Source organism: Podarcis vaucheri (assembly GCF_965113315.1).
Source record: "Podarcis vaucheri genome assembly, chromosome: 8".
Classification (NCBI taxonomy): Eukaryota; Metazoa; Chordata; class Lepidosauria; order Squamata; family Lacertidae; genus Podarcis; species Podarcis vaucheri.
This window is the reverse complement of record NC_138766.1, coordinates 72,999,890-73,020,228: the sequence shown is the minus strand read 5'-3', so window position 1 is coordinate 73,020,228 and position 20,339 is coordinate 72,999,890. Positions and strand designations below refer to the sequence as shown.

General features: G+C 39.5%; 1 protein-coding gene across 12 annotated transcripts in view; it reads right to left on the bottom strand.

Moving 5' to 3' along the window:
* Positions 1-20,339, bottom strand: part of ZFPM2 (zinc finger protein, FOG family member 2) — a 466,093-nt gene that overhangs the window by 189,839 nt on the left and 255,915 nt on the right. For all 12 annotated transcript variants that reach the window (XM_082235508.1, XM_082235506.1, XM_082235503.1 and 9 more), the window contains one exon: positions 8,041-8,159. In XM_082235508.1, the coding sequence (XP_082091634.1) occupies positions 8,041-8,159 (119 nt within the window). The remainder of the gene's footprint in view (positions 1-8,040; positions 8,160-20,339) is intronic.

Genomic DNA, 20,339 nt, shown 5'->3' with positions numbered 1-20,339 from the left:
AACACCAAAAAATAGATGACTGCAGCCAAAGAAAAACATTTTTCAGAATGCTTCCACTTGATTAATGAAGTAATGGCACGGACCACTGTTTTACTTTCATCATGTGCTCTACATCCTTTGCCACATCTCCCCTTAGAACTATCTGCTTCAGTCAGGAATCTTTTCACATTTTTTCCTCTTTCATTCCCTTAAAGTTCAAAAGAAGAGACCAATGATTAACATAACTCAGTTGGTATCATACAAATGCTGGAAGGGTAGCTGTGTTAGTCTGTTGTAGCAAAAACAACAGGCAGTCTGGTGGCACCTTAAAGACTAACCAGTTTATTGGTTAGCTGCACAAGCTTTGGTGGGCATCTTCATAAGATGCATGAAGTGCTCAGTTGTAGGTGTGCATAGGTACCTGTATACATTGAGAAGAAGTATACTGATGATAAGGAAAAGGGGAAAGGGGGACAATTGCTTATGCTTGACAATGTTTTCATTAAAAAAATAAAATTGTCATGGAAGTTCTTTCTGTAGCAGCATTAGCCAATTTGGTGCCCTCCAGATGTTATGGAACTACAACTCCCATAACTGAGTGACCAGTTTGACTGGAGCTGATGGGAGTTGTAATGAAACAACATCTGGAAGACAGGCACCATGCCGGATACCCCGGTTTTATATATAACGTTTGACAATATATTCTAGAGCAGGGCCAAACATGGCCCTCCAAGTCTATCGGTTCCCTGGAACACGGTTTTGTGCCCTGAGTTTTTGCCTTGCTGGAATGTGCCCTTGAACTCCAATAATGTCTCTTGCCTGTCTGGATGGAGGCTAGAGAGGAGTGGGGTGAAGAAACTAATATGCTGTACAAAAGTAGCATTTGTTGGCCCGCCCATGTTTGCTTCTGGACTCACCCATCAATGGCATGTGGCCCTCAGAAGGGAAAGCAGTCCTGGGCTGATAAATGTTCTCTAGTTTTACAAGCTGATATGGAAAACGCATTAGTTCTTATGAAAGACAATGACGATTTTAGCATTATTATTAGGTTTAAAGAAGTATGACAGTACATGTGTCTGCCTGTGTGTTGAGGAATTAGAACTGGTGAATATTTATAGCTGGATTTATAGCTACCTGTATCTTACAAAACTGAAATGATCTCACACTGTCATGAAAATCCAGAAGGGTACAGTGCCCTTTAAATTCTGCTTTTAATACATATTTTTCCTGCGTATAAAAATTGCAAGGAGCTCCGAACAATGTACAAGGTTCTCTCTCTCCTCCACCCCCACTCCATTTTATCCTCACAACAATGCTGTGAGGTGGGTAAAGCTTAGAGATACCAGCTGGCTCCAAGACACTTCATGGCTGAGCAGGGTTTTAAATCCAGTTCTCCCTATCCCTAGGGATGGAGGAATCTGTCAATTTCAGTTCCACTGTCTTTCTCATTATTTTCAATCATGAATTCAGTTCACATTTCAATCATGAAAATTTGTCAGCATTATAACACACATTTATCCTAATGTACATATTGTTGTATGTAATTTTGCCTTTTACACACATTTGCAAGCAAAACCCTTGGGGGGGGCGTTTGGAGAAGTACAAATTTCACAGGTTGGCTGCATTCCATTTGTGTGTGAAGCAAGTGAATCTGTATTAAACTACAAACTGAACTCCGAATTTATCCCACATCCCTACTCTGTGCCCAGCACTCTAACCACTACAACATTACTCTGGCTCACATGTCGTGTTAGCCACAGAGCCTAAAATAACCATGACATGCTCTTCATGAAGACTGGCATCCTTATCATCATCAACAACTCTGAAGCACTGTATTTACTGTCTATCCAGTAAATGAAAGCCTATCCAGGAAATGAAAAAAGAAACGAAAAATAAAAGTACCAGGGAATTCCTCCAGGCAAAAACTCTCCATTTCAACATGCTCAGAGGTATAATTTGTGAAGAATAAAAGTATTTTATTCCCGTTTAGGGAAGCTTTTAATGTTTACAGGCTATTGTATTTTAATATTTTGTTGGAAGCCGCCCAGAGTGGTGGGGAAACTCAGCCAGAAGGGCAGAGTATAAATAATAAATTATTATTATTACTATTATTACTATTATTACTATTACTATTATTATTATTATTATTATTATTATTATTATTAGCTTTTCTGACAATCAATCAATATAAAATACTGACAGTCACTTTCTGCCACTGCTATTATATAAGTGTGACTCTTTACCAATTTATGAATCAGAAACATTTGGCACATCTCCTTCTTAGTTCATCGGCTAGAGCTTCCACCCAATAACCTCATGTTAGCGTACACTGCTTAGGTTAATGGAGCCCAGTCTTTTGGCTAACTGCCTTCACAATTCTTCATTTTTGTTAGCTGAATTTGACCAAGTCTCTGTTGCTGTTGTTGCATTGACAAATGACACTTCAATCAGTTTATTCAATGTACCCAACCTTTTAGTGTTTTGAGATGTATATTGTTAACATAATTCAAGATAGGAACTTGAAAGATCTAAAAGGTGTTTGACATCTGGCACAGTGACTTAATTAATTACTGTGCTGAATTAATTAGTCCGCTGGCTCCCCTGAGTTTACAAGTTTAAACTCAGAATCGTAACACTACTTGAAATATGAACCAGTTTAAAGAGAGTATTCAGTGTGCAGATTTTGAGGCAGAGTAAAGGGGAAGCACAGATGACTTCTCTATAAGAAAAGAATGCCAAATAATTGCCACTGTACTCCTAATCAAACAACAATTAATAACAGCAAACTTCGGGAGATACCAGACCCTGTAGCTCCAATTGCTAAATTTGGATAGATGCAAATGGAAGTAATAGTATATCATTTTCATCCACCAACTGAAAGGAGAATGTACAAGTATACCATGAGAACTGTATCTTCCCCTTTGGTTAAGTATTCAGTGGTTCCTTGCAGAATCTACTGGTGTTTGTTCATTTCAACAAGCATGCTTCTATGCATCTACTTTTGGGGAATTCATCTAAACCTGTGATTTAAGCTATTCAGCTGAATATCCATGTGAGCAGAGCCTTACAGCTTACATTTCCCCCTGGCCACTGAGATACTGCATTTGTGCCTTATATGTGGAAGAGTTTATGGAACAGCTTAAATGGCATCATCATGGTGCTGCTGCTTTTGCTGATTGGTGCCATCTATGCATGGCTAACATGAATACATTGTCAGAAGAAGTGTAATTACTAAAATTGGGACAAATATCTTTCCCTTCACACAATCATCAATCTCCTACTAAAAGTGTGTGTGTGTGGTTATTAATTGACTTTTGGAATTGGCCAATTCTAATAGTTTTGGGTGTCTTAATAGGCGGCTGAAGATTTTCTCTCTCTTCTTTCCTTTCTTTTTCTTAATAAAAAAGTCTTGCCACCCCTTTGAGCAGTGGCTTGTTTACTCCCAGTCACCCAGCTATGTTCCTAGGATACAATCTCCCTGGAGACACCACAATGTTGAGTATTCTGTCTCAGGAACATGGGCCAGCTGCTAAGTGACCAAGCCACTGCTTGAAGGGGGGTGGGGCAAGTAGTAATAGGCCAAATTCCACCCTCATATTCTAAATTATCATACGGAATGGTGGCAACCCAACCTGGCCAAGCTCTACGCCCATATAAATAAATACAGCTCAAATGCCAGCTGGCTGGAAATTGAACATCATCGTGCCAATTTATAAGGAAGGGGATTTATGGTTATTGTTGCTTTTCTTTTTGTCCCCTTTGTGAATGATGCCATGGCCTTTGGCTAGTGCAATAAAGTTTATGATGATGATATTCTAGATTATTATAATAATTGTCTATTGAATTGGTACAGCACCCTTCATTCAAGGATCACAGGGCAGTTCACAACATAAAAATGCAAAACGAGAACACAAAATACACAATAAAACAAAAACAAACCAATAACCCCACTCCCACACATTTTAGAATATTTAATCAGCCAAAGGCCTGGTTACAGAGAATCATTTTTGCCCGGCGCCTAAATATATGTAATGAAGGTGCCAGGCGGGTCTGCCTGGGGACAGCATTCCTCCATACAGGCAGGGACTGCAGAAAAGGCTTGTTCCCATGTTGCTACCCTTCTGACCTCTCATGGAGGAGGCACACAAAGAGGAGCCTCACGTGATAATTGCAGGGTCCAGGTCAGTTCATATGGGAAGAGGGAGTCCTTGAGGTACTGCGGTCCTAAGCCGTTTAAGGCTTTATGGGTCAAAACCAGAACTTTGAATTGGGCCTCAAAACTAATTGGCAGCCAGTGCAGTCAGGCCAGGATCAGTGTAATATGTTCAAACTATCTTGCCCTAGTAAGCAACTTGGCCACCAAATTCTACAGACGCTGAAGTTTCCAAATCATCTTCAGAGTCAGCCCTAAATAGAACACATTGCAGTAATCTAACCTACAGGTTGGGCGACAGAAGTTAGGCTATCACTGTCCAGATGGAAATGCAGCTGGACTTCCAGCCAAAGCTGATGGAAGGCACTCCACCCCACTGAGCCCACCTGAGTCTCCAGCAGTACAAGGGATCCATAGGTACCCCCAAACTGCATACCTACAAGGGAGTGTAACCCCAACAAGAGCCTGCGATCTCCCAACCACTGACAGTGCCTCAGTCCTACAGGATTGAGCTTCAGTTTGTTGGCTCTTATCCAGTCCGTTACCAAGACAAGATAAGGGATAAGACTGCTGTGGATAATCTCTGTGTCATGCAAAAAGAAAAAGAAAAAAGGCTGCCCCCTGTCTCTTTCTTAGGACACTTAAGAAATTATTTTATATTTTCATTTTAGCAGTTGCACTTACCTTTATTTATGAGGTGGCTGAGGGGCATGTGTGAAAAAAGTGTCCTCTTCCATCGTAATACAATTATCTCTTGGCAATCTGCAGCCTTCCCAGCCTGCACTTCCTCAAAAATCCATGATATCCTGGACTGGCCTTTCCTGCAAGGATGGGCAGTAGAGTGCAGACCACCACAGATATGATTTGTAGAATGAAAGAAAGGACACTCACAAACACTCCTTGGCCACCTCAGAAGTCAGGTTAACACACAAAGAACATGAATCTAATCCAAAAGAACTTCAGTTATATGCCTCCCCAATTTTGAGAATTTTCTAACGCAATTTCTTTTCTCTTTTAACTGATGGATAACTACTATTACCCCATTTTTCCTGTATCTTCAGAAATATCAATCATCTGTTTAAATGTCTCTTGGGAAATATCAAAAATAAATGTTTAAAACACCAACCCAACAGAAAACAGAACTGTGTTCCAGGGGGTGGGTGGGTAGAATTTGAATAATTATGTTTTTACATAAATAAGCAACACATTATGCAGTAAAGTGTGTTTTAAATATAGGGGTCCCGTTTGTACAAGCTATTGTAAGCAAACAAATTAGATATTAGATTATTTAATTTCTGTACCACTTAACAGAATTTTTAATTTTATATACTGCGTAATATAATTTCTCTTTCTTCACCCTCTGTCCTCCTCCAGCTGAAAAGGATGCAGCTCAGAATTTCCAGCAGGGTGAATCTTTAGCTAAGATGGTCTCTGGCCTCTTCAGCAGCCTCAGCTTTTGTAGCTGGAGTCAGCCAGGGCCCCACCCTCCCAGGCCAGGTGGGAAAAGGCCTGTAAGGAAGGGAGCAGGAACGAGCACAATGTCTCTAATATTAAGTCCCATTATGTTCAATGGTAGATTTAAGTATGTATTTAAATCTCTCTCCTATTGATATCAATGGAAGTATAAAATGCTCAGCTTTGATTGGATTGTGACTTTCAGAATTTCCATTGTGTAGCAACATTTACTGCACAAAGCAGGGACTGATGCAAAAAAAGATTTAGTGCTTTAAAAGTACTTTAGACGTCCTACATATTTTGATCCATTTTTATAATTATATGTTTTCTTAAAAAGACTGTAAGCTACAAAATAATGGGAGAAGTCAGAAAGACACCAATGCAAATACATCCAGGACTGTGCCAAAATTTGGCACACAAATATTTTGAAGGAAAATGCAGGGATGTTGATGTAGAAATTTTCAGGAAATATCCCTAGTTTGCCTTTCTTTACACACTGTATACCTGTTTGCAACCATTTAAAAGAACAGTAGCTATTACTGATACAACAACAGGAAGTCATAGAAATTGATTCAGTTGTGGATTACATGCTAATGTCATATTATTTCCAACCAGAAGTTGCTATGTGACTATATCACTAAGACAAATCTGAGGGAAATGCTTTCTCCCTTCATTCTGGATGATCAAACATTTTCATCCCATAACCCAGTCTCAGTTCTCAAAATGCAGAGAGTATATAGGGGAATGCAAAGTTTTTAATTAACTGTAACCCCCTTCTCATTCTGGTTCAGCCCTAAAAAAAACTTTAAAAAACAAAACATAATTAAATCAAGTCACAAAATACTATTCCTAGTCTAACCCCACTGAACAAATACATCACACCATAATATGTTGCCTATGTTATAATTCCTTTATTATAGTGATAGAAAACTTTCTTAAAAATCTATGTGCCTTTGATTTCACTGGAGTTAATATAGAAAGCAGCACACCCATCAATATGACAAAATAAATGAATAACAGTTATTTCTTTACTTCCAGCTAATATGAGTTGGCAAATTGTTATTAAATTGATGTCTTGCGCTATGAATGATTACCATATAGTACTGGAGAAATAAAATAACATATGTTATTAAGAACAGAAGACATATGGATTATGCCCAGAATAACTTAACTGACAAGAACTCAATGGCTAGAGGACCTTAATGAGTTGAACCTGGAACGTAGACCCACGAAGCCATAGGCACCAGCTCCCCAGGCCCCAGGTTGCTCAAGCACTCACAACATTTCTCATGAAGGGGCCAGGCACCCACAAATTGTGGTGGTGGGCGTGCGGACATGCTGTGGGGTAGGTGGGTATGTGTTTGCGACGTCAGCACGCCCTGCGACATCTGTGGCCCTAGCACCTATAGTCACGGGCCAAGCCAGCATACCTGCATGAAGCTATCTATACATGTGAATACTCAGGCCTCAGAGCCCTCTTAGGTACAGAGGAAAATAGGGCTGGTCACTAAGTTGCTTAGGTCCCTGGACATTTAGTCCTGCTTGGTCAAGTAGGTGTACCGTCTTGAGATCCATCTTAAGATCATCTGTTGAGGCTAGGGATGGGCAAATCTGTCAGTTTTGGATTCTTTCAATGTTTCATTTTTCCAATCATAAATAAAAGTCCTCATAAAAATTCATGAGCTTCCTCCCCAATTTATTTTAATATACATGCCTGTGTACAATTTTGCCTAATATACATATTTTTGAAAGCTACTGCCCCTTATATAAAGCATTTCTGTATGTTCTTTTGCCCAATATATGCATTTTTATGCACAATTTACCCATTGTACACACTGCTTGTCCAGAGTCCTGCATTCCAAAATTCATAGAAGTGCAAATTTCGAAGGATGGCTGTGTTTCAGTTTGTGTATTGTTTTGGAAAGTGCAAATTAGGTAAGCTCCCCTTTAAATGCAAACTGAATCCAAATTCTCCCCCATCCCAAGCTAAGGCCCTCCTTCCTACGCCTTCATCAAAGGGCAACTGCAGATGTTAACAAGGGGGAGGCTTGCCTGTGCTAACATTGTTATCTTTTAGCCTCTCAGAAAACTACTTTATTCATCCCACGCATTTTAAAATTCTGCTAGCCATGTGTTTTAGTATTGTTCAAGCTGTTTTACCTGCTGCTTTTACACCACTGATTTATTATACTGTAATGGTTTCCTGTGTTTCATGTCATTGTGAACTGCCCTGGGACTTAGATCATGAAGGCTGGTGTATATACGTTTAAATAAATATACCATAGAGGCTTCCACAGAAAAAATCTGAATTGCACTAATAATGAAAGTTAGCAATAGAATTTCTTTCACAGTCCACCTTCTTCTATTCTTTGGACATCTCTTTAGTAGCAAATTGCAGCTTTAAAAAAAACACAGGAAATAGTACTTCAGTGTTCAGTATCATATTAACATACCATTGTGTTGTTATTCAAATCCATCTTCCCAGCAAATGGTCCCCATGTTGTTCCAACTGGAAGTTGTTGCCGACTCTGGATCTTGCGCTCTCCATCCCTCTGGAACACCTCTAATTCTCCTGAGAAACAAACAAACAAAAAGCCCATTGCTTAGAGTACCTCCACCTAAATTGGGGATGGGGAATCGGCGGTCCTCCAGATGTTGTTGAACCCTAACCCTCATAAGCCCAGCCAACATTGTCAGGACCACAGAGACATAATCTTGGGTCCGGGGCTATGGAGGACTATGTCTTGAGGCCCTCCTCCTGCATATCCCCTCAAAAATTCTGTCAGTAGATAACAGCATATTTCAGTGCATATTTATTAATGAATGTATCTACTTTACCTAACCTACTTTAATGAAACGCAAAAGGAATATTTTACAATCTCAGGAAATTATGAATCATCATTGTATTTATAAAGGTTTTTCAAAAACTAATATTAAGAGCAGAAACCATCAAACATTTGCATAACTCAAACAAAGCGTCCTTTATTACAATAATAATGAATCACTTTATACTTAAAAAGGTAGTTTGCTTGAATGACTTCTTCCTTGCCTTCATTTTGGGGAACCTATCTTTTATATTGTCAAAAGGGATTTGCCTAGCTTACTTTCTTCTGAGAGCATAAAGTAGTTAAGTCTTCCTTGCCGTGCAGTAAATCTTAGGTGAACCTTTACCATTGGGTCGGGGAACCCTAGTATGCATGACAAATCCAGCTTTTCACCAAATTTCCTCTGGCCTTCAGCGTCTGGTGCACGTGCATCTTGCCCTAGTCCACCTAGCCTTTCCCTTAGGAAAAACTGGGTGGAGCAAGAGCATAGGGTGCTGCTGCCAAAGGGCACCCAACAGCACATTCATTCATTCATTCATTCATTCATTCATTCATTCATTGCCTGCCTGTCTCCCAAGTTGGGAATCAAGGCAGATTACAACATTTAAAATATAAATTGTAAAATACAGTATGCTAAAAACAAAGTAGCTAATAACAATAATTAAAATGCACTACTGCAAATCGCAAGGGACGCGGGTGGCACTGTGGGTTAAACCACAGAGCCTAGGACTTGCCGATCAGAAGGTCAGCGGTTCGAATCCCCATGACGGAGTGGGCTCCCATTGCTCAGTCCCTGCTCCTGCCAACCTAGCAGTTCGAAAGCACGTCAAAGTGCAAGTAGATAAATAGGTACCGCTCCGGCGGGAAGGTAAACGGCGTTTCCGTGCGCTGCTCTGGTTCTCCAGAAGCGGCTTAGTCATGCTGGCCACATGACCCGGAAGCTGTACACCGACTCCCTCTGCCAATAAAGCGAGATGAGCGCCGCCACCCCAGAGTCAGTCCGCAAGTGTCCGCAATCTCTCATTAGTACCTTTTTTCTTTCTTTCTTTTTTGCAACACAGTAGAAACTTCCAGCCAATGGAGCCTCCCTCAAAGTTTATGCCAACCAATATCTGAACCAATTCTAACATACAGGGTAAACTGAGAGTTCAAAATGAGCATGGCAGTCTGCATGTGTTCCAAACCCTCTAAAATCTCATTTTTGATTTTGCAAATTCCAAAAATAGCCCACTGAAAATTAGACATGCTTTCTCAGATACTTTAAATCTGCATAATCATTGTGTGTGAAGTTATACTGATATATACTGGCTAAGGATCTGTGAAGAATAAAAATCATCTAATGTGGTGATAGTTTCAGACATATCTAAAAAGCAATGTGTGTACTAGAAGCCATTTAAGTAAGTATTATTTAAATTCAACTTGTATTTTCACAAAAAGCTCACAGACTGAGCAAAATCAAAATGAATTAGCAAGTGTTCTGAACAGTGCTGTGCTTTCACACCTAAACATTTTCCACGGAAAATGTGGGCTTGGGGTGTATAAAAAGCCCCTCAAGTAAATACTCTGCCTTACTGATCTTTCACATTTTTTCCATGACTGTTCAGAGTTCCAAGATACTGCCGTTTCAGTATCTTCTAGAGTTTCTGCACTGTGTCATCGCAGCCAATCAGGGATCAGAAAGTGAATGCGATGACATCATAGCATCACAAAACTAATCATATTTTAACAATCTGGTGATGTCACTGGCAAAATGAAGCTCCATCATTGCCCTCTCTCTCCTTGGATTGGGGAAAATACACCCTTATTGCTGAGGCAACCAGCTTGATGCTCTCCAACTTGCCACAGAGTGCACTGGTGCTTTCACTGCCTACCAGCTTTGCTCAGCAAGACTTTTACCTTGATCAAGCTTGATCAGTGCAGGGATAGCAAAAATAGCAATGTAGTTTCCTAAATGTATTAATTCAGCTTTTCTTTGAAGGAAAAAACCCACCCCTCGCATAGTTATGTGTGACTGAGGAACAATGTAAATGTACATTCAAAGTAGTCTATTAGGCTACACTGTATTGGAGCCAGGGAACACTGACACAGTTGCTTCAGCAGTAGTGACCCATTTCCTCTCCTCACCCTCCAAGTCTACACCCTTGCAAGCAGTTTTGCACCCTTTGCAAAAGGATGTGAAAAATAGCTAAAGGGGCTATGTACACTTTACACAAGGAATTCAGTTCAGTTCGGTTTATTGTGTTTTAGCAAACAGCCATTGCACACACAAGAATAAGAATAAGAATACTGCCATCAATAGTATTTTACATTTATGCTCCCCAACCTTTAAAGTTTCACAAAAAATAAAAGGGGTAATTTAGGACAAACACCTGTCCTAATTTTTCTTCAGAACTTGATTTGAATTTAGCCTAATTTTTTTTACAGAAAATTATACGTACATGTGTATGTAGAGCAATGATTTCTTCTGCCTAAAGATGAAACCAGCAGTATTTGTCTGCTTTAACACATTAAAAAGCAAGTATGTCTATGGACATGTCACATTTAACTGATACTAGGAATCATGAGAATCTTTGAAAACCCTTTAAAAAAATAATTCAGCCTCCCTTTCTGCCACTGACATTTTTCATTTGAAAAGGGTTCAGACTCAGTCAAACAGTGACTCCTTATCTATACCTGTGGATTTACAAGCAGGCCTGTCTTTTAATGGATTAAGAACGACAAACTTAGGGCAGATCATTCAGTGATAACCAAAGTTCCCAGTTGCACAGAACGATAGTATTCTTTTTTAAACAGGGAACAGTCATTAATAGCACCATTTCAAGGATGCTTAGGCAAGATACAGAGCAGCCAAAAGCAGCCAATAAGAGTATTTCTGTTCTTCATTCAATTTTACTACTGAATTAGTCACCATATATGCTACAATTCTCCTTTTATTGTCACCGATTTAATAGCTCAAAAATAGGTTTCACTGCAACTGATGATTCTGCACTCTTAGATTTCAGCAATTCCAGGCATCTTTTTCATTATTACATTAGACCTCTTACATCGGACAACATGAATTTGCATCAAAGTTGCAATAATAGAAGAGACAAATGTGCTACTGCCTTCAGTGTTAAGCAGAAATCCTTCCCTTGACATAAAATTTTAACTGCCCCCCTCCCCACAAGAACATTATTGTGTAAGCAGGATTCAGCTGACTGGCAAACTGTTAACCAGCATTCAGTTACCTTTGGCATAAAAGAGTTAAAACTGGGAAATTACAGCACCCAATGAGGATGTCTCAATCTAACTTAAAGTAATCACCGTCCAATGCCCTCCATGCCCTAACACCCAACTATTCAATACAGTGCCTGACATACCATGAAATCTGGTAGAATATTATGAAGCAAGATTTTGAAACTATATGTCTTATTTTCAAGTTCAAGGAATCAGGCAAATGTATGGAAATTTCCTGATTTTCCACAGGGTTTCATTTTCTCCTTCAAAGAAGGCGAATGAATACATTTAGGAAACTACATTGTTGTTTTTGCTATCCCTGCACTGAATTTCTAGAGGAAATCAATGCATTATTGAAATAGAGGAAGCAAATGGGAAGATACTACTATAGTGTATTCAGTGTAGGGTTGGAATGACCAAGTCCAACCAGTGGCGTAGCGTGGGTTGTCAGCACCCGGGGCAAGGCAAGTAATTTGCGCCCCCTAACCCGTGGATTTGCGCCCCCTAACCCTAACCCCCAGATGTTGCGCCCGGTGCGGCCGGCCCCCCCTGCACCCCCCACGCTACGCCACTGAGTCCAACTATGTTAATCTACTGAGGGGGAGAAAACTTTAAAGATTCCTGGGGTGGTAGCAGCCTTACTTTAAGATATGAGGTGCCCAAGGGCCTTTAGTAAGCAGTGCTTCAAATGGCAGTGCAGCCACTCCAGCTATGTATCTGGGACAACAATGTTCCCAGGAATATTCTGTCTCAAAAAATAGACAAATGAGTCATGCTTCCGGTTAGAGAAACAGGAAGAAGAAGGCAGCTCCACCAACTCATATTTTAAAGGAAGATCACCGCCATATTTTAAAGGGGTGGGGGATATATTCACCCCAGCAGGAGTCAGAATACACTTACCGTTCCTAGGCTGCAATCTTACGTGCATTTTTTGAAAATAAATTAATTATAAAACTGGGATCATGGATGTTTCATTTCAGCTGAAGACTTCACAGCAAAGTTTTTTTCCCCTGCTCACATTCTTCAAGACCATAAATATTTTGAGCTTGCTGAGTGCCGTTTGTGCAAAATATGTGAGACCCATAGTACACGCTAATCAATTTTGGTAAAAGATAATGCTGCTAGTGCTGTGGGCTGTTCCTCTTATCTTGTTGATATAGCATACTTTTAAAGTCTGTGATTACTCAAAGACTTATGATAGCTGCACTGTAAAAGAAGCCCCAAGTCATGGATCACTAGCTCAGCTACAAAACATCCCATGGCTTTTAAGATAATCAGCCCACCTTGGTAGATACTGGGCCAGAATGCAAGGCTTCAATTGTAGCAAATTCTTTCCTGTGCTTCTATGGTATATATAAGAATTATACTGCATACATATATCCCTCCTCACTTCTTTTCACAAAATGCCAGGTATCACATTGAAGTATCTAACAATAATTTGTAGAATGAGGATAGACAATAGCCATTTATCCATGTTTGATAGATTCAGCAATAAATGGTGACTCCGATTAAAGTAAGCACAACAGAAATTATTTTTGTACTGCAGTAACAGATTAAGTTTTTCTGCTGAAAGTAAGTTTTAGATTACCGTAAATCATTGCAGCACTTAAAAGCCATGTCAGATTTGCATACAGTAAATATTACTTCATTTATGCTTCTGCGAGGCTTTCTTGAAACAGGCATTTCATTCTGTGAAGTGACCCTCTACAGACTTGCCTTGCTAGGCTAGCTCTTCAAAATATCCCACCAGTTGCCACCTTCACTCTATTCCCCACTGCCCCACAGCAGTCAACTCTTTGAGCCACATTATACTATGGTTCAGAGCATAAACTTGAAATATGGCATTCTCTTTTCAAATACTGCAGTCAAACCCAGATAAATCAGACTGGCCATTCAGTGATCTTATCCCTTCTGACTCTTTAATAAATCGAACCTTGTAAGTTTGCTTTGTAGGATGTTGTCACTAAATGAAATTGTGACCTTATCCGTTGCTTGAACTTATCCTGCTGACAACTACATTTATTGTGGGGATAAGCAAACTTACAAAAAACAACCACACACACACAACAAACCACACTACCCTACACTACCCTACACTATTGATAATTGTGATCTTTGTAGAGATGTATCTCTAGTAGTTGGCATGTATTACTAGTAGATGGCATCATCTATTGATAGTCTCCTAGTGATTTTACCCTGACGAGCATCTGGTCAAAGAAAAAATGTGCTCCATAGGTAAATGCTAGGGCTACTGGCAGGCAGAATTAGAAGTTCATGAACAAGAGGTACTGTGTGACAGCCTTGAATCAGAAGCTATTAGCCAAACACAAAGAGCCCCAAATTAGTGTGTAATTGTGCTGGAACAGATAACATAATAGAGGTGGCAAAAACAGTAACATTCTCCTTTCACAGGATTCAATCAGAATTCCACAGAACTGAGAAACTAGCAACTTTAAGGGCTGAGTTTATTGGCTTTTCTATAACAAGTTCCAATGCAAAGGTGACACAAGATTTGTTGTAGCAAAGAAAGCAATAACTTAAATTATGGAGATTCCCCCCTTACTTTTTTGGGGTAGAACATTTTATTGGTTTTATAATAAAATGACATTGATCAACTTAAAACCTGTAGAATGACAGTCACAAGTAATAAGGAAAATTGGGCTTGGGCATTGTCAAATAACTGAATCGCTGAATGCAAAGCCAAGGCTTCAACTATCAATGGCGGATGGTCTTCATGTCTTACTGTGACTGTATTCACCAGTTATGGCTTCCGGTTCCTGATTTCTCCCCAGCAAAAAAGGCAGAGGTTCTGTATGAGCAACTGAGAATAATATGAAGTGAAAATAAAATCTGTGCTACAGCAAGGCTTTAGAACTATTAATACGTACAGAGAGCTTATAAGCCTTTAAACATCCACCAAATTTGAAAGTGCTGCAAGAAAAGTTCACAACAGAGTTCAAATTGTGCCAAACAGCCATTTGAGTGAAAGCAAATATCCAGGCATTTTCCTAAGCGGTGAATAGATGTGTGCCAGGATAGCTCTATTTACTAGACACAGGATTGGGTTTCTAGGTCCATGTCTGAGCGGGTTTTTAAATGTCCTGGTACTTTCCCCGGGAAAACCCACGTTCAGAGCAAATGGCCATTGGGGTTTCCACAGATTCCACAAAAGAACCACTCAGACATGGATATGAAAATCCTGAACCTGTGCCTAGAAAGAACAGCACGAAAGGAAGTATGGCTTAACCCTTAGAGGCAGTCACTTCATAAGCTGGATGTAAGAATGAGCCATCACATATCTTATATTGCAGATATCATCTCACATCAACTCATATTCAATGGAGCCAGTTCATATTCAGTCATCAAGCACTTGGGACGAATCAAGCAAAGAAATATCCAATGATGTACATTCATGCCCTTCATGCTCAACATTTAACTGTTGAAGCATGGGAAGTCCCAACAAATAAATTATAATTTAGGCAGAATATTTGGACTATTTGATATGTATTTGTATAATTTGGAACATTTAATGTGATTTGATTGGATTGTTAAAATGGGAAACTTAATAAAAATGATTAAAAACAAACAAACAAACATTTAACTATGGGAAAAGACAAGTAAATGACACTTCTTTAGGAGAGTTTCCTAAAACCGATTGGTCAAGAAAATGCAGTTGAGCTTACTGTCCTAAACACAATTTATCACAATAAACTTCTTTATTTAAATGCATATAGAATCGAGGCCCTGAAGTAAAGAAATGACCATATATTGCACTTCTCTGCATTATAAATACTCAGACTATGAAATTCAGTCAGTTCAAGCATGGATTATCACAGATTTTGTGCATTTTTAAAATAAAAAAAGCTCCTAAAACAAGCCAACTTTCTATGTTAAATAATATTAGCTATCAGTGTACTCAGAATATTTTTTTAATGTTGGTATTTATGCTCAAGTTTGAAAAATTAAAGAAGTATATTTTTAGTTCAAGGAAATATGTAGTAAGGGAAGATCTTAAGAGTTCCATTTCTTGTGTCAAAGTCCGTAGAGGCCAAGAGCTAAAATCACCAAGCATTTATTTTATTACACAGTTGCTATTTAAAAGATGCTGCACTAACAGCAAAGTCCTTTGGCAGAAGTAGATTGAAAGCACAAAGATTAAATTAATGCCTATCATGTAAGGTTGCAGTTGACAGAGCCCTTCTCGCATTATTCACAACAGGTGTATTTCTTATTCCACTGAAGGCAAATACAAAAAGCCTCTTTGAGTTAACTAGGAATATGAAGACACCCAGCATACGAATAATGCTACAATAATGCAGGACATGCTTCTACACAATATGCACCGGACTGTGCTATGACAAGAGAAACCTACACAAGGATAGATCATTATTGTCTCCCACTCAAGTCCAATGGACACCCCCAGAAAGGACTTATTTTGATTTAACGTAATAATAATTGCATGTCGATTTTCCAACAACAAAGTTGAGTTCAAAATGATTCACAACAAATATACATTTTCTTCATAAAGTATAAAGAACCAACCAAGGGAAGAACTTAAACAAACAATTCTAAAACATAAGTTATTGCAGTCAATGGAGATACAAACTCTTGCCTTGTTTTCCTGCTTGCCTTGTTTTCCTACTAGCCATGATGGCTATGCTCTCTCAGAGGCAGAATGCCCGTGAATACCAGCTGCTAGAAATCATAAGTAGTAAGAATCTTGCTTTTGAGCTTCTCATAGGCATCTGGTTGGCCACTGGGAGAGCAGGATGCTGGACTAGATAGGCAATTACCCTGATCCAACTAGCTCATATTCTGATGTTCTCTTTTCTAGACTACTTGCACATCCCACAATTACATCTGGCAAGGGCAATCTCAATTCTGAGTTAGTTTCATAGATTATAAGTCAACTCAACAAAGGGCATTTTGACACCCAACTCTTGCTAACACATGGTTAGTGAAACATCTACAATACAAACCTCAGTAGGCTCTACAAAACTACAAATTGCTTGGCTATTATAGGAGAAAGTCCTGGGAGTATAACCAGTTGCAATTTTGAAGAGCCATAGTTCACTGACAGAGCGCTTGCTTTCCATGCAGAAAATCCCAGATTTAACCCCTGGCACCTTTGCCTTACCCTCAACATACTGGATCTGACAATAGAGTGAATTTATATGCAAGGTACAATGCTCACTAGATTGCTTTGCAGGCCTGATCTCCTGTCTCCTGTCCACCTGCCATTTACTGCTTTGCTTACTGAGTGGATGGTGAGGAAACCTGAAGAAAATATCCTGGCATGCAGCGGAAGGTATCTAGAGTGGTTGGGTTCTCACTCTCGTTCCTCCTGAGAGGGTTAACCTGATACTTCAAAAATGACGGAAAAGACTCCCAATTATATTGTGACACTGCACAGACCTAGCAGGCCCAGTAGTTGCTTTATCCCGTTACATGCAGTTTGTGCAGCCTTTTTCAAATGCTCTCTCTTCCCTTCTCCCATTCTACACTAGCCCCCAAGCCTACCCATTCTCATAACAAATACAGATGATACTGAAATGCCAGACTTGGAAAGTTCAAGCTGATGATATTACTGAAGAGGTTCCCAACCCCCACTCCTGATAAGATCGTCATCAGCTCTTTGCTTTGCTCCTTTCCTCAGCAGAGGAGCAGCTGCCCCTGATTAATGTCCCTTTCTGCTGAGATTTCCCCCCCTGATAAATGCAAAGACACTTCATGCTCCTGACTGTTGGTTCTGTTAGCTATTTTGAGAACCTATATATCTCTCTCTCTCTCATATATATATATATATATATATATATATATATATATATGCAGGTTTTGGTGTCTTCGGGTGTCTTCCCGTGTAAGAGTCGGGGTGTCTGTGCGACGTTTCGACGAGGTCTCACTCGTCATCTTCAGGCTGGTGCTTTCGGCTTCTTGTTACTTGCTCCTGTTCTCCGCAGCTGACCTTGCTGGCTTAGCGGGGGTCGCCCCGCCTCTCCATTAAGAAAAGCAGCCAGTGACAAGGCGGCAGGGAACCCTATCCCCAGCGCCGTTCGAAAAACGTTCGAACGGCGCTGGGGATAGGGTTCCCTGCCGCCTTGTCACTGGCTGCTTTTCTTAATGGAGAGGCGGGGCGACCCCCGCTAAGCCAGCAAGGTCAGCTGCGGAGAACAGGAGCAAGTAACAAGAAGCCGAAAGCACCAGCCTGAAGATGACGAGTGAGACCTCGTCGAAACGTCGCACAGACACCCCGACTCTTACACGGGAAGACACCCGAAGACACCAAAACCTGCATTCCTGTACCCGTGAAAATCTACGAAAGCATATATATATTATATATATATATATATATATATATATATATATATATATATATATATATATATATAATTAACAGCACCCTGAAACTATGTTCAAACAATGATTTGGATATTAGAACAACAACAACAACAACAACAACAACAACAACAACAACAACAACAACAACAACAACATATTTATTCCCCAGCCACTCTGAGCGGCTTCCAACAAAATATTAAAAATCATCAAACATTCAAAACTTTCCTAAACATAGACAGGGTCATTTTGAAACTAGAGTTCATTACCTTCGTTTAATATATATATATATATATATATATATATATATATATATATATATACTCCTCTCACTTCTTTCTCTTAGGTGTACTATAAGGTGTGTTAAATGTTCTACAAAAGTCTTGAAATGTTCTACATATGTACTGAAAATAACTGTTATTTTATTTGACATTGAAGTAACACATACGTAGTTTACAATTACACATGGTAACTAACAAAAAGTTGTGTTCAATTTTTGGGAATTTGGTGACAATCAGTTTCAACCACAGTGTCTGTTCCTAGCTATCCTTCTACCCGTACCCCTCTACAACAAAAGTTACTTTGTATAACCCAATATGGTATCATAACTCTTTATGCAGTATATCAACAAAATAAAAAATAAGCATTTACCAATATATACTATTAATAGGTAAGATATGAAAAAAGAAGAAAAGCAATGAAATAACCCAACCAGCCAAATGTGCATATGAGTTATAAAATGATCTCTTACTCTTTCTTTACTGACAGTGGCCTGGTTTGCATGTCACATTAAACCATGGTCAAAATAAAAAAATTCCTACCAGTAGCACCTTAAAGACCAACTAAGTTACCGTAGTTCTTGGTATGAGCTTTCGTGTGCATGCACACTTCTTCAGATACACTGTGTATCTGAAGAAGTGTGCATGCACACGAAAGCTCATACCAAGAACTAACTTAGTTGGTCTTTAAGGTGCTACTGGAAGGAATTTTTTTATTTTATGGCAGACCAACACGGCTACCTATCTGTAACTGAAACATTAAACCATGGTTTAACGTGAATGCACAATGATCTGCTGCTCCTGTGCTGCCAGAAAACAAGCCATGGTCTGGCTTGTCATTACATCCAAACGCAGACTTGTGATTTATTTATTTCTCAATCAACCTTGGGTGGTAACCAACATTTCCTCTTGGTTTACCGCTCACTGTTTATTTGGAGGATGTAATGACAAATCAAATCCTGGCTCATTTCCAGGCAGCACTTACAGCAGCAGGAACAGGGCAGAAATGAAGCACTTGCAATCTGAGCAGCATGCACCAGCTTTTAACTATGGTTTAATGTGACATACAAACTAGGCCACAGGCTGTACGACTGCATATTCTCATGGGAATTACCATTATTTTAATAAAGTGCAAATGTGTTCTGTTTTCCCAAAAAGTGATCATTGCCTTTTTTCCTGTGCCTCCCTGTCTTTAACAATAGAGATTAGTTAACACACAATCGTAACATTCCGTTTTTATTTGCACCAGTCCTCAATTGACAGTTTTGTGACTTCTAGGTTTCTGCAGCAATAACTATCAGCAATCATACTGTCCCACCAACACCTTATTTTCCTTTCCCACACGTTTTCTCAGGCATATAATATTACCTGTTGCACAAATATAAATTAATTGCTTCTAATTTCTTAAATTGTTTTTAGTATTTCACACCAAAAATTTGCATGATTTTGCAACTAGCAAATATCAACCAGGTATAAATTTAGCATTAGAACGGACTGTGTTCAGGGGCTACTATATATCGATGATGCCTTGCCAATTCACTTAAGACAGAAGCATCTTTTGTCACCTCTCCTTTCTGGAACTCTGTAGATTAAACTGGCGACTGCTTTGAGTTCAGTTTGGTAGACAACGTAGAGAAAGAAAGGACTTCACACAAGTCAACCATTATGTAGAGCACATGCTTTACATGGATGTGACACCACATTCAAACACCTCCAGTTAAAGGGCTTCTGGTACGGGGATTGGAAAAGACATAGTAGTGGGATATTCTGGGCCAGAATTGCCCAGTAGACAATACTGGGCCAAAGAACCAGTGGTCTGACTTAGTATACTGCAGCTTCATGCACTATTTGCCTTAAGACGTCAAGGCCAATCTTCCTGAAAGCTTTTTCACAATGTAATAAGCTACCTGAGAGTTATATTATTGAAGGGTTTCAATACAAAGGTGAACATAAGAAGAGTCTCACTGTGACCCAACAGATGCCTGTGGGAAACCGTCAAGTGGGATCTGTGTACAATAACACTCTCCCCCTTTATGGCCTTCAGCAACTGGTATTCAGAAGCATTACTGCCTCCAGAAATGTGATTTACAGAAATGT